General features: G+C 40.1%; 1 protein-coding gene across 2 annotated transcripts; it reads left to right on the top strand.

Annotated features, from left to right (window-relative positions):
* Positions 1-259: 259 nt before the first annotated feature.
* CZH5orf34 (chromosome Z C5orf34 homolog) lies at positions 260-12605 on the top strand. 2 transcript variants are annotated; one of them, XM_085529577.1, is made up of 12 exons: positions 260-368; positions 1727-1816; positions 3954-4600; positions 5206-5304; positions 6502-6625; positions 8422-8513; positions 8747-8816; positions 9107-9277; positions 9893-9981; positions 10744-10836; positions 11638-11678; positions 12064-12605. In XM_085529577.1, the coding sequence occupies exons 3-12, from the start codon at positions 4236-4238 to the stop codon at positions 12246-12248; spliced, it is 1329 nt and encodes a 442-aa protein (XP_085385703.1). In that variant the 5' UTR covers positions 260-368; positions 1727-1816; positions 3954-4235; the 3' UTR covers positions 12249-12605. The 2 variants fall into 2 exon arrangements, with proteins under 2 accessions (XP_085385703.1, XP_015704143.2); XM_015848657.3 differs by lacking the exon at positions 260-368 and adding an exon at positions 1316-1536.
* The last annotated feature ends 125 nt before the right edge of the window (positions 12606-12730 follow it).

The raw sequence follows: 12730 nt of genomic DNA, 5'->3' as shown, positions 1-12730 counted from the left end.
TTACAAAATAGGCTTTTTCTGTTTTTCCAGGGAAAATAATGAGAGCTGATTATTGGGACTTCCATTCAAGGTGGTGGAGCATTCTATGTACACAAGGTTTGTGCGAGCTTTAGAACAGCCTTATACAATAAGGAAAAACTGTTTTTTAGCCTCCTTTACTTAGCAAGGAAGACAATATCATGTTTGCCTCAAGCATACAACAATCTTTCCTACTTATCCTAAATCCCACAGGAGTCTAATACAGATTACTGACAGTGGAGTGAGATGTCAGGGTGCAGAAGGAAGCAGGTATTGCCTTGTACCAGTCACCACTTGCTGCTTATCTGACCACTTTTTAACAGACAGTAGCTCTTCTATGTATCATAGAGGTGAGTCTCCAGGAGTTTAAAGATGACACAATTATAGTTCAAATCATCTCAGTCATAGATCCTGGATATACAGAATACAGAAAAATGATGGTCCAGCCAAAAATCAAGAATGATACTGCATATTTGTACTCCCTGAATTGCAGATGCCACCTCTAGTTCAATTACCAAGTTTTAACATCAGCACTGAATTTGCCAGCAAAAAAATTATACCAGCATAAATTCTCCAATATTTTAGAATATGAGAGATGTACCATTATTTGTATTTTTAACAGGTGAAACCTGAATAAAGACTAACCAGAACTAGAACATGCATTTCTCAGCTATAATCCAGTCCTATCAAGTTTTACACGTTTGCTTTAAAACTGCCACCCTTTTTTAGTTTGAAACCATTTCCCCTTGTCCTACCAGGACAGACCAACCCTTCTTTCTAACATCTGCACGTTAGATACTGAAAGGCCGCCCTCAGGTCACCTCACAGCCTTTTCTTCTCCATGCTGAACAGCCCCAGCTCTCAGCCTGTCCTCACAGGAGCGGCGTTCCATCCTTTGGATCATTTTTGTGGCCCTGCCCTGCACATGCTCTAACAGATCCGTGTAGGGTGGGCACCCCATTTTTATTTCTGTATTTTAACCAGAAGTTACTGCGTTACACGTAATAGCTTCCTTTTCAGGAGCGGTCTGTGTTCATTCATGCCTTTTCTGAGCACTTGTCACCACGTTAGGAGCAATTAGCACGTAGCTCTGTCCTGTCTTCCCCAGGCTGAGTGAAGACACGAGCAGGGGCAGGCGGTGCAGCAGCACATCTCGATAAACCACAAACCCCACTGAGGAAGCCCCTCTGCCCCGCACACACGCACCAGCCGTGGCAGCATTGCTCTGCTCCACGGCGTGTCGGAGCCGGAGGTCGCTGCTCGGCGCCCCGCCCCGCCCCGCCGCCCGCCTCCGCGTCCCTTCGCCCCGCGCAGCGCTGTGCCATGGCCGCCGAGCGGCTGATGGTGCTGTACGGGGACGACTCGGTGGAGGTGCACTACGCGGACGGGGCCCGCCTGCTGCTGTCCCCCTGCGGCTCCGAGTACCTGTACGAAGAGCCGCTGCCCGCCGCTGCCCACCCCCTGCAGCCGGCGGGGAGCACCCGCCAGCGGGTCCCGTTCGTCATCAGTGCCTACAGGGTACGTGACGGCCGGGGGCTGCGGCCCTCGGGGGGTGGGCAGGTGAAAGAAAACAAGACCAAAACGCGGCCCGGCGGCAGCGAACGGCCGCGAGGAGGCCGCGTTCCGGCCGCGCTGCTGGCGCTGAGCGCTGTGCCGGACGGCTGCGGGTGATGGCTGCAGTTTGATTTGTCTTTTCTTATTTAATTAGGAGCAAATTCTGCGGGCTCTCGATTTCCGGAACACGTTTTCTTCTCGGCCGTATTTACCTTCTCGTATTATACCCCCCGAAAGAAAAAGAGTAAGTTGTTGTACACACGTACCCCCTATACACGGACCTTCCCCAGCTGGGACAAGCGGTGCCTGCCTGACTCCGCACACCCGTGTGGGTGCGGCCTGGCCTCGGAGTGCGGGCTGCGAATGGCGTTGATAACTCGGTTGCGCTGCAGACGTTTTAAGTCACAGGTGTAAATTGTACTCCATCCTTTGCACACAGGCCCGTGTATCCTTTATAGCTGAACAGCACACCTGCATCCCTGTATCCTCTATAGCTGAACAGCACAGATCGTACTTGCTCTAAAACCCCAAATATTTCACATCTGATAGAATGAACTATCTCATATATTGTTACTTTCCTGTCATGAAAAATTGTCCAGGTAAAATCCCCTGAAATACCATGTTCTGAAGGGCCCATCCCATCACAGTTCCCCATCAGGCCTTACCTCCCCTGTGCTCGCAGAGATGCTCCATGGTGTGCAGCAGTGCGTGACCTCCCACCTTCCCCAGGCTCAGCTTCTCACAGAAGATGGCTGACTTTCCTCGCAGTTTCTAATAGTTCCTGCTTCAGGATGCAGAGGAGTAGCTTTCCAGAGCCACACCTGCCTTATGTGTTTCTTTGCTTTTTTTTTCCCCTTGGTTTAGTGTCTGCTGTTTATCTTAAGGCAAGAGCAGTATTTTCGTTGTTCACGAGATAGCACTTCCTCAGTGACCACTGTTTTATCATCAGTTATTGTTCTGTGGCCTGTGTTTTCAGCCAGTGCACGTCTTCAAGGCCTTTGCTGTTTCCCACACTTAAGCTGTGCAGAATAATAAGAGATAGCATTTACCAACTGCCGTGTACTCGCAGCGAGATCTCATAACAAGGGGTTACAGGCCTAAATCGGCCGGCCGAGGCCTTGTGATTTACAGGCTGCTCCCCACAAGGTGACGAGGGAGAGAATGGCGGAGGGGGAAAGGAAAAACTCACTGTCTGAGATACAGACAGCTTGATAGGAAAGAAAAAGGTTGTGGGGGATTAACAAGCGCACAAAGCAAGTGGTGCATAATGTAGTCGATAGCTGCCTGCTGACTGATGCCCGCCTTGGCTCTGTGTAAGCACTGCTCAGCAGCAGCACATTGGGGTGTGATCAGTTGTATTCTTATCCTAAATCCAAAACACAACACCACACCAGCTGCTGGGAAAAGTAGTTAGCTCTGTCCCAGACTAAACCAGGATAGTGAAGTGAGGCAAAGTTAATTAAACTGGAATGAAACATAATTAGGAACATGGATATTCTTCCCTTTAAGTATTTTTCAGAATTTATTTGAGAGGGTCTCTGCTTCTTTTTTAGTTTAGGAGGCTGTGATTTACCAAAGAAAAGCAGGCTAAATGTTTTCTGTGGAGTGATCCGTCATTAGGTCAACACAAGGGAAAATGGGTCCTTTTAGAGGAGAACTTGCATGTGAAAAGCACTCTGTCGGGACAGAATTTTCTGTTTTCAGAATGTAATTACTGTATATTTTAAACTGTATCTGACTGTTATCCCCCCTTTGGACAAAGCTGTAATCTGGGGGTTGAGGGGGATGCAGTGTTTGTTTGGAATCATTTTTGAGACTCATCTGCTTCATCTTTGTAGAAAGTAAAGCACAAGGACATACACTGTGAAAATGCTTCACGTTTATTTTGGACATAGCTGCTAACCAAGGCAGCAAGCTGCACTGGAGTATCACTGGAATAGATGAGGCTAATTTTTTTCAGGCTTCTCAAATGCTGTATTGTAGGATTCTAGAACCTTTATTATATCTCAAGTGCTCCTCCAGATGTACATCCTATCTGCGTCTTAGCAATAAGTGTGTAACTTAAGTATTTCTTAAGAAGCAGTTTGAAATAGAAATACCTGCTGTCAGTGGGTAGTTGTGCCTGGTCAGTCAGTTATGAATCTTTATAGTTTGTATGGATAGACATTAAATTACAAGCTTTTTGCTAGATGGAGTCTTGCTGGAACTGAAAGATGATACGAAGGACAGATGTTCTGAGTTCATGTATACAAATAAATACAGAGTAAAATGTTTTGCCATACATTAGATTGCAGAAGGACTGAGCAATTCCTCCATTGTAATTTCTGGCAAGTAACATCATTTTATCTTACAGCTCATTCCAATCCTTTATCTTGTATTAGATTATTTTCAGCGATACCTTAGAAGTTAGATGGCCTGACCCTGTTACTGCTGATCTGACAAGATGCATAAGGAATGGCAGTGTGAAGATCTCATCAGTAGATGGTTATGCCCACCTTTACCTGTCAGAACTGCAGCAAGAATTTACTGTGGAGTTCTTATGTAAAGTCAGCCAACCATTTGCAGCATCCTCACGCTTCTCTCCAAAGAACAGCAACTATAAAACCGAAGATCAGTCTGGAAAATCAAGTAAAAATCCTGTTCCAGAAATATCATCAAAACAAATGAGAAATGATTATAAAGACAGTGAAGATGGTCACACTGAAGGTGAATACAGAGAAGCAACCAAACCAGACAACCAGAGAGACAGAGGTGGAGTTCCTTTGTTTTCTACAAGCTGTTCTTCTGAATACACATGGGTTACACAGCGTTGGTCTGTTTCCTCATGCCCAGAAGAATGGAAATACCCTTTGTCATTGGCATTAATGTGCTACAGCTTGCATACTGCTAAGAACATACTGAAGACCTGTGATGAAAATAACCACGCATCTATAGGAGCAGATGTTCTAACAGACCCCAAAGCATACGAAGCAGTATCTCGTTTGCCTGTAGCTTTGCCGATCAGCTGCAGAGCACCGCATTTACATAGGTAACTTATACTGTTTGTCTTAATTATTAACATATGTTTACAATTCTACAAGTATGGGCTTCAACCTTTAGCAAAACAACTGATGCCTAGCTATAAGAAATAAAACATTCAGCACTGTATCATTTTTTTAGGAACTTCTCAGAACACGATATCTGTCAAACCAATATTCTTATCCTTCAGTAATGTCTGAAGAGTAAGTCGGTCAGAGGGAAAAATACATTTTCTGACCTGCTTTGTAAATGAAAGTGAGAGTACTGAAAACAGCGCTGTGTGGGTTTGAGGTTTTTTGCCTGTTTGCTTTTTCTCATTTTTGAGAAAGTAATTCTGAAGGGAAACAGTGAAATCTATTCTCTGTCAGCACTGCTAAAAATAATTGAAAATTTCATTGTAGGCTTGAGAAATTGAGTTTAGTCACTAACATGCATAACTAAGGAACCAGAGGGCATTAAAATGTGTGGCCTATTTTCTTCTGAATAGATGTGCACGTATCTGTTTTGATCTAGACTGATGATGTTTTTATTTAGGATACAGAAATTAATGACAGGAGAGAAAAAAAGAAAAAAAAAAGTTGAATTTTACTGCAGCTTTTACTGTATTTTTTACAGGTGGAGTTTCTGTGACTTCTTTTTACAAAAGAATCAAGATTCTGAGTATTCACACCCTCAGCTAATTCACATTGTATGGTGCAATGGTGTTTTTTACAGGTATGAAGGCAGTCCACCTTTTCATCTTCATTTGTATTATGGGAATTAAACATTAAGGTGCAGCGTCTTACTTCATTCCTTTGCAACTCTTTGATAAACAGTGTGCTGCCTTTATGTAAGTTTATGTTCATTTCTGCTGTTTGTACACTGGGCTTCATGTTTGCTTCACATTTTCTAGTACAGCGTAGTTCCAGGTCTGAAAGTGGGCATGCCTAAAACAAAGAGTTTGAAATAATGTTTGTGGCTTCTAAAGAAGTGATCTGATTTCTTGGAGGCTTAACTGAACAGCTGGAACTGCCACAGAGGCCACTGGCAGTTGCTTGACTTCTTTGCAAATCACAGCACTAACCTCAAAGCTCAAGTCTTCACTTTTTATAGACAGTTGTTGTAGCGACTGATGCAACTCATGTGTTGCAGGGAGCTGAATTCTACTGAATTCTGTGTTTTCCTACAAATGAGTTTGTTTGCATGGTTTTGATTTTGTTGTCTGTTTTTTAAATAAGACTTTTGTGAAATAAGCTTTTCAGATCTGCTTTACAGACTTTGAAAGTGCCATAGTTACTATCAGAATTTAGAAGTCTTTAAAGCTTTAATCTTTCTCCCTGTACTCTTTTTTTTCTTCATTGTAATTCCCAAATTTTGATCTCACCTGAACAAAGTGTTTATCAGATTTTTCAGCACTGTAATTACTGAAATCCAGGCATCTGGCCACACTGTTGCACAACTGAATCAATAAATGAGTTTTAGGCTTCAGAGTATCAATCACAAGAAAAAGACTGGTGATCTTAGTAAAAAAAGAAAGAAGGAAAGAAAGAAAGAAGTGGAACGTAAATGAAGATTTCAGGTTGTTTGGAAAGCATTCGGTCGTATAGGTCAAACAGATAGAGTGGTTCTTTTTTCTCTTTAGCACTGCTGTGTTTTTGGGCCAGTGGCACAGATGTTGAGGAACCCCTGTGAGATACCTCAACTAAAAAGCTCCATTTGGTTTTTTGAACGTGCTAATCCTGTACCAACCTCCGGCCCATGAAAATAGAACCTGGTAGTGCTCATCACCTGTCTGATATAAACAACTGGTATACATTACTGCTTGGGAAAGAATAGAAAAATGTTCACGGTGTCTTTGAAGTTTACTAACCTACATTTTCTGTCGATGGAGTATTTTAAGTACTTGTTAAATACCTGTTTTCTTTCTCTTAGATTTATCCATGGCAGAAGAAACATCACAGAAATTTATCCTGGTGATGAATCACTTCTCAAGTCAGAAGGAGACTTTCTGGGAAACTACTTTGTACATTATGCAATCCAGAAAGGAATAGAAAAGGTAGAAATAAAACTGTTCAAAAATATGTTCTGAATTCCTTCAATTTAGCATCTTTGCTTTAAAACATTTGGGTATGCAGTCTATAGTGAAAACCACATTGTTGTTCAGATGAGTACTGTAACAAATGAATCAAGCAATCTGTCATGCAAAGAATTAGATTATTCCTTCAGTTGCAGAATGTATTTTCATTGGTTGTAGGCAGAATAAGAAAAATATCTAGCATTGTAATATTTATTCCACAAGCTCAAGTAAGTATTGTACTGAGATGCAGTAGTATCTACTTTTCACTAGTATCAGTGAGTTTGCTTTTTAACTTCAATCTTTTTAAAATTAAAAAGTTTTAAGCATTTTCTTTTTTGCAGTACTGTACTATTTGGAGTCTTAAACTTTGTGGTTCTGTTCAGTCCTTGCCAAAGACCAGCAGTTCAGTGTGGGAGAAACGGTTTTGCCTCTCTATGGCTGTATGATTGCCTGCTGTTAAGTTTTGCAGAGTAGGTACTCTGAGGTACTTATGCAGTATAAATGTTGGAAGTAACCGCGGGAGACAAGTCTCATGCTATCATGGTCAACAAGCCTCGTTTATTAGGTGTTACAGCATCTCATTTATACAATCAGTAATAAGTTCATGCATATTGCAAAAGTAAAGCTCAGGATTGGTGAATTAGACATTACTTCATCTGACCTTTGTGGTTAATCTTATGGATACTTTTTCTTTGCAGCTCTGTCTACACCTTGCTACACATCTTGCTTTTCCCTCAGGCCGTCCTTGCCTCTAGATACATATTTCATCTTTAGCTACATACCCTGTCTTTTCACATCCTGATTTCTTCTCAGCTGCCTAGCCCGTGATCGGCCCTAGGATAGACCGTCTTTGTCTTTAATCACGTTCATTCTTTTACAATTTAACTAGTGGAATCTCTTCATGTCCTTTCTCATGAAGCCATTCTGCATAAACACTCTCCACATATAAATATATTTTATAAAATATATATTTTTAAAAATATATTAAAAAATATATTTTAAGAGCAATATCCAAATCTGAGCAGTGTGGTAAGGTGAATTCTTGGAAAATGAGGGAGAACTATGGCACTTCACTGAAGATGATACCTGTAAGTCCATCTACATGTGGTGAAATGTGGTCCTCTTTCCTAGCAGGGTCAGTAAACATTTGACAGTCAGGAAGGAGATGCAACAGTCCTTCAATCTCTTTTGATCCATAAAATAATATTTAGTGTCCAGTGATAGCCATGCTTACTGGTATAGCCTTCTTTAATTAGGTGAAGAGGGAAACAGGAAAAAAAAATAATAAAAAATAAAGGGTTGATAAGTATGTTAAATATGACCAAAAGATTTCTATGAGAATAGTAGCAGAAATCCTTCATTGTTTACAGTGATAAGTTTCTTTAGCGTGGCTTTTATTCCACTTCTCTTTCCTAACTCTATCATTTGATTTTTTTCCTCTGCTTATTAAATATAAATGCATGTCCAAATGCATGTCTTTAGGCTTGGGTGTTTATAAAGCAACATTAAGGATTAATGTTGAATTATTTGAAGCTAGTCTCTATCTTGTAGTAAGGCTTAGTTACTTAGTAATTAACTTGTAGTCTGCTTCCTCTCTGGTAAAAGAAGTCTTTGGTCCCTATTGAGTGTATGGAAACTGAATGTCTTTTTACAGAAATGGATTTAAAGGATCCTGCTGGGTTGTGGTCTTTCCTTATCTTTCAAGCTTATAAATACTCTTTCTGTGCTACAGTGCCTCTATAAATAACTAATGTTCCTCCTGCTCTTTACTGCAGAGAGAAGAAAAGATGTATTCAGTAAATAGTCTACCTCCTGATGTTCCAGGAAGTCAGTACTTTATATCTTCCATTATTACTGAAGCAACCAAGTAAGTTATTTTTTCTCTTTTATTTTTGATACATTAATTACTCTGACTTTGAGAGGACAGTAATTACAATTACATGTGTTATGTACTTGGTTGTTAAGTGTAAAAATCCAGTAAGTTCATAATAGCAAAGAAAACATCTGTAACTTACAGAATGAAGGTCACAGCTGTGGAGGAGATAATACAGTAAGAACAGAATGTTTAATATTTTATGTTGTGTTTCTTTTCTTCCTCAGAATGCTTCAGTATTGCTACAAGACTAAACTATCATTAATTCACAACTTTCATCTCTGCTGCTGGAAAATGGTATGTAGCTGTAGATTTATGAACTTTTTTGTGTTACAAAGATGACTGTATGGGGTACAGGACCTAGTCTAGAGGGAATGGTGGTAATCAGATCCTTTAACCAAAGATGAAAAGATTTGGGAACCAGAAGCGTGAGGTGTTGATTTGTACTGGTGAAGCAGAAAGCAATTAACTGATAAAGGGAGATGCATGTTGCCTGGTAAAACATGAGAATCTCAGAAAGATACAGGCAGCTTTAATTATGTAAGTAACATTTCTTCATTATTTTTAATGAATTTGTTTGGCTCTAGGTACCTGAGACAGATGGACGAGAAATGCTGCCAGTTTTGCTGGCTGAGAAGGTTAACCCTGGCATAGGAAGACTTCTTGTATACTCAGACCATAAAGTGCATGCTGCTTTTTGCGATGGGATCTCCTTGAATATGGTCTGGGATTTCAGCTTTTGCTATACAAAGATTCAGGTAACTCAAGGGGTGGAGAAATAACTGTTCTTAAGAATCTCCATTAAAAGCGGTAATTATGAAACAAATGAGGAAAAAAAAATTAAAAAGAAGATGAAAGATGTGACGTCTCTGCAATACAAGCTGGGATCTTTTGAGAGAGTCATAATTCAGTGCAGTTTTCCCCTATGGGTTACTCTCAAGCTGGTATATTTACTGAGAAACTGAGGAGGAAAAATATTAATGTTAAAGTGCCTGAGGATATAAACAAAATAAATATAATAGCTTGCCAAAAGAGCAATAACTGTGATGTGATGGAGTTGAAGTCTTTACAGTCAGTAGCAATGAAGGTAGGAAGAGCTGCAAATAATACAGATCTGGAAACATTCCTCCACACTTTCAGAAATAATTTACTCTTAAACAGTACAAAAAACAGTGTTGGGACATGGCAGGTTTTTCTTCTGCCCTCCCCTATGTTTGTGATAGCAGGCCATAAGAAATTCTGTCCTTATCAAAAAGCACACTCCAAATGTTTAAAGTGCAGTGTTCACATATAGTTAATAGCTTAAATAGCAAATGGTATTACTGTCCTTTACTTCTTCTTCAGACTGCAGCATAATTATTTTCTTTCCTAAGGTAAATGAAGATGTAGGCTGGTGTAAATTAACTACTCCTGATGGGGTACAGCAGCTAATCCAAATCAGGCACCCTGGAATCTATGAAAGGTATAAGTAATCTAAAAAAAAGTGAAATAGCAAACAGTTTTAAGCAAGCTCTTTTATATAAAGAAATGGTAGTTACTGGAAATACATGGGGGGAGGGGAAACATGCCCAAGTTTGTAATGATAAATAACGCATATCTGGCAAAGATTTGAGACCTGTATGACTCAGAATTTCTGTATATGGATTACTGTATATAAAAAACAAAGCCTCAAACTAGAGCTACAACTTGGCACTTAAATCAGTGGGTAAGCAAAATTAATAAGTGTTTGTGCTGTATGAAGCTGGCATGTAGAGCTGGAGTAATGCTTAATCCAATTTTTGCTTTATTACAGACACTGAGCTCCACCTACATACTGCTTTCCCTAATCTACTTGCTCTATTTACAGCCTCATTATGGGAATCATCCGAACCTTGCTGCACTGCATTCTAGCAAGCTGATACCCACACACAAATTAATGTTTGTATACTGTTCGTTACAGATCAGATGGCTTTGTTATCATTTTCTCTAGAATGCAGAAAACAGCATGGCATAACTGTGTAATAGCTCTAACATAGATTCAAACGTTAAGGGGAAAAAGATAAAAGGAAATTTTAAAAAGGCAAAGAATCAGAGGAAAAGCTTGATTTTCAGTCATGTTTTTTTCTTTCAAATCCAGTCTTATTTCTTAATACTTTTTGCAGAGTGAGGGGATGTAGCTTGAATTAGTAGAGTCTGCATTTCTCATCTAAATAACTACTTTTTGTCAAATTTCATGTTAATGTAGGTACATCAGAACAGTAATAGGATGGTGCAGAAGTTTGAATGAAAGCGAGGAGACTCCTGAATTTACTACACACACTGTAACCGAAGAAAATTGGTACTCTTTTTTATGCTAAATAAATGACTATAAATAATGCTAAGAATGATAAAACTCAGTGAGACTACAAACTGAAATGTATAGACTGCATTTCCTAAGAACCAGCAATGAAAACTGTAAATCCATTTATTTTCTGTGGTTCTGATTTTCTCTTTCAATCCTTAAAATGTACATAAAGTTAGGTTCTAGATGGAACTAGATAGATTTCCATGCTGTTTCTTCCTGCCGTACTTAAAAATCTCCGCTGGAAAAAGAATCATGTTACCAAAGTAATATCTTGCAAAGTGAAAATGAGATTCCAGACATCTTTTAACAGAACACCAAGATGTGCAAAGTAATACGTAGAACTTTTATGTGGCATCCAGATCTATTGCAAACATGCTTGTCCTTTATGATCTGTGCTCATGGCCAAAGGACTACTGGCATAATACACAACACATTCATGTAATGACAGATGTGATAACTGAAACTGATCATATTTGCACTTGTTATGCATTTTAGAGCAGATAAAGTAGCTGATGAAACAAATATATATGTGTGTATATGTATGTGTGTGTTTGTACTTACATACAGGAAGGAAGCTGTTTATTGAGCTGAGCCCTAATTTTTTGAATTATCAATTAATATTAATTAATGGTTGATAGGAAAAAAAAAAACATTTCTGTTGTGTCTTTTTTATTTTTCCACTTGAAATACTCTACTTCTTGAATATTTCTGAGAAACTATTAAAATCTGATGTACAGAAACATGGCTGAGAAGCCTTTTAGATAATATTCTAATAACCTTTCTTTTCTCGGACAGGTCTGCTGATGCTGAGCTTCAAAAAATACAGAGATTTAATTGTATCCTTTTGAAAGCTATGAGCATTTTGATGTCCGTACTCATATGAACTTCATCTCTATATTCAGAGCTGCCTTTTTAGAACATCAGTGTCCCTCTCATCTCCTTTTATTGCTTTGCCTGCTTCCAAAAATTACCTTTTGATGCTACATATGAACTCACAAACTCCAGTATATGACATCAAAAGTTTCATTTGTGAAGTACCTGTCAGGTGAGCAGAGGCCTTAGATAATGGTTATGGATGTTTTAGTGTACTCGTTTTTCAGTTTTAACTACTGTGGTGTAAAATGTGAGCCTCTGTAATGCAGAGTGGTGGTTAAAATACAGAGAAGCTTTTTTGTTATCCATATTGGTGGAAGACTATTTTTCTTAACAAAGTAATGCCAGTTCTGTTGGATAACTGCAATGTTCTGGAAGGGACGTCTGCTGCAAAAAACAGCCCATCTGCCAAAAAATCAGAAAGTGGGACCGATCCTGAGGAAATGTGCGAAGGACACGTTTTGGAGGCTCTGCAAAATACCTCCAGAATAATTCAAGACATTGAATCTCTTCTTGCCAGAGCTGGGAAGTGAAGGCCTTTGGAGTGTCCCAGCTGTCTGAAGGGCCTGGGTGTGTTGTGGGGAAGGACGGGCTGCGGCAGCTTCATGTGTGATGGGGTGGGAATGGGCAGAACGATGGGGCACGGTGAATGCAGCAGGGCCGGTCTGTCAGAGCTGGTTTAAGTGTAGGATCATACTGAGTGCCCGCTGGGACGGGGTAACTTCACTGTGGGACAGACTTGATACCAGTTGCGCAGATGATGGTGGGTGAGGAGGGGGAGCTTTATCACTGAAAGCGTCCTCAGAAGTTGCACCAAGTAGTGAAGTACTGAATAAAGTTGCCCAAACGGTTCTTATTTATTACTTTCTAATAAAATACGTCTCCAAAAAGCGCTCAGCCCGTCTGTGTGCGCGCCATCCCAAGCCATAAAGCATCGCCTTGTCGCTGTTCCGTCCTGCAGAGCCGCCCCTGCCGTTAATGGGAACTGGCAATACGCAGAGCCGCCTCTCACAGA

This window comes from Coturnix japonica, chromosome Z (assembly GCF_054131305.1).
Source record: "Coturnix japonica strain WE chromosome Z, WE-NBRP24, whole genome shotgun sequence".
Classification (NCBI taxonomy): Eukaryota; Metazoa; Chordata; class Aves; order Galliformes; family Phasianidae; genus Coturnix; species Coturnix japonica.
The sequence above is the reverse complement of the archived record's forward strand: the minus strand, read 5'-3'. Positions and strand labels throughout refer to the sequence as shown.

Coding starts and splice junctions, on each gene's coding strand:
- CZH5orf34 (XM_015848657.3), top strand. CDS start 1,342: ATGGCCGCCGAGCGGCTGATGGTGCTGTACGGGGACGACTCGGTGGAG. Junction 1,537..1,726: donor TCGTCATCAGTGCCTACAGG/GTACGTGACGGC, acceptor TTATTTAATTAG/GAGCAAATTCTGCGGGCTCT. Junction 8,514..8,746: donor ATTATTACTGAAGCAACCAA/GTAAGTTATTTT, acceptor TTTCTTCCTCAG/AATGCTTCAGTATTGCTACA.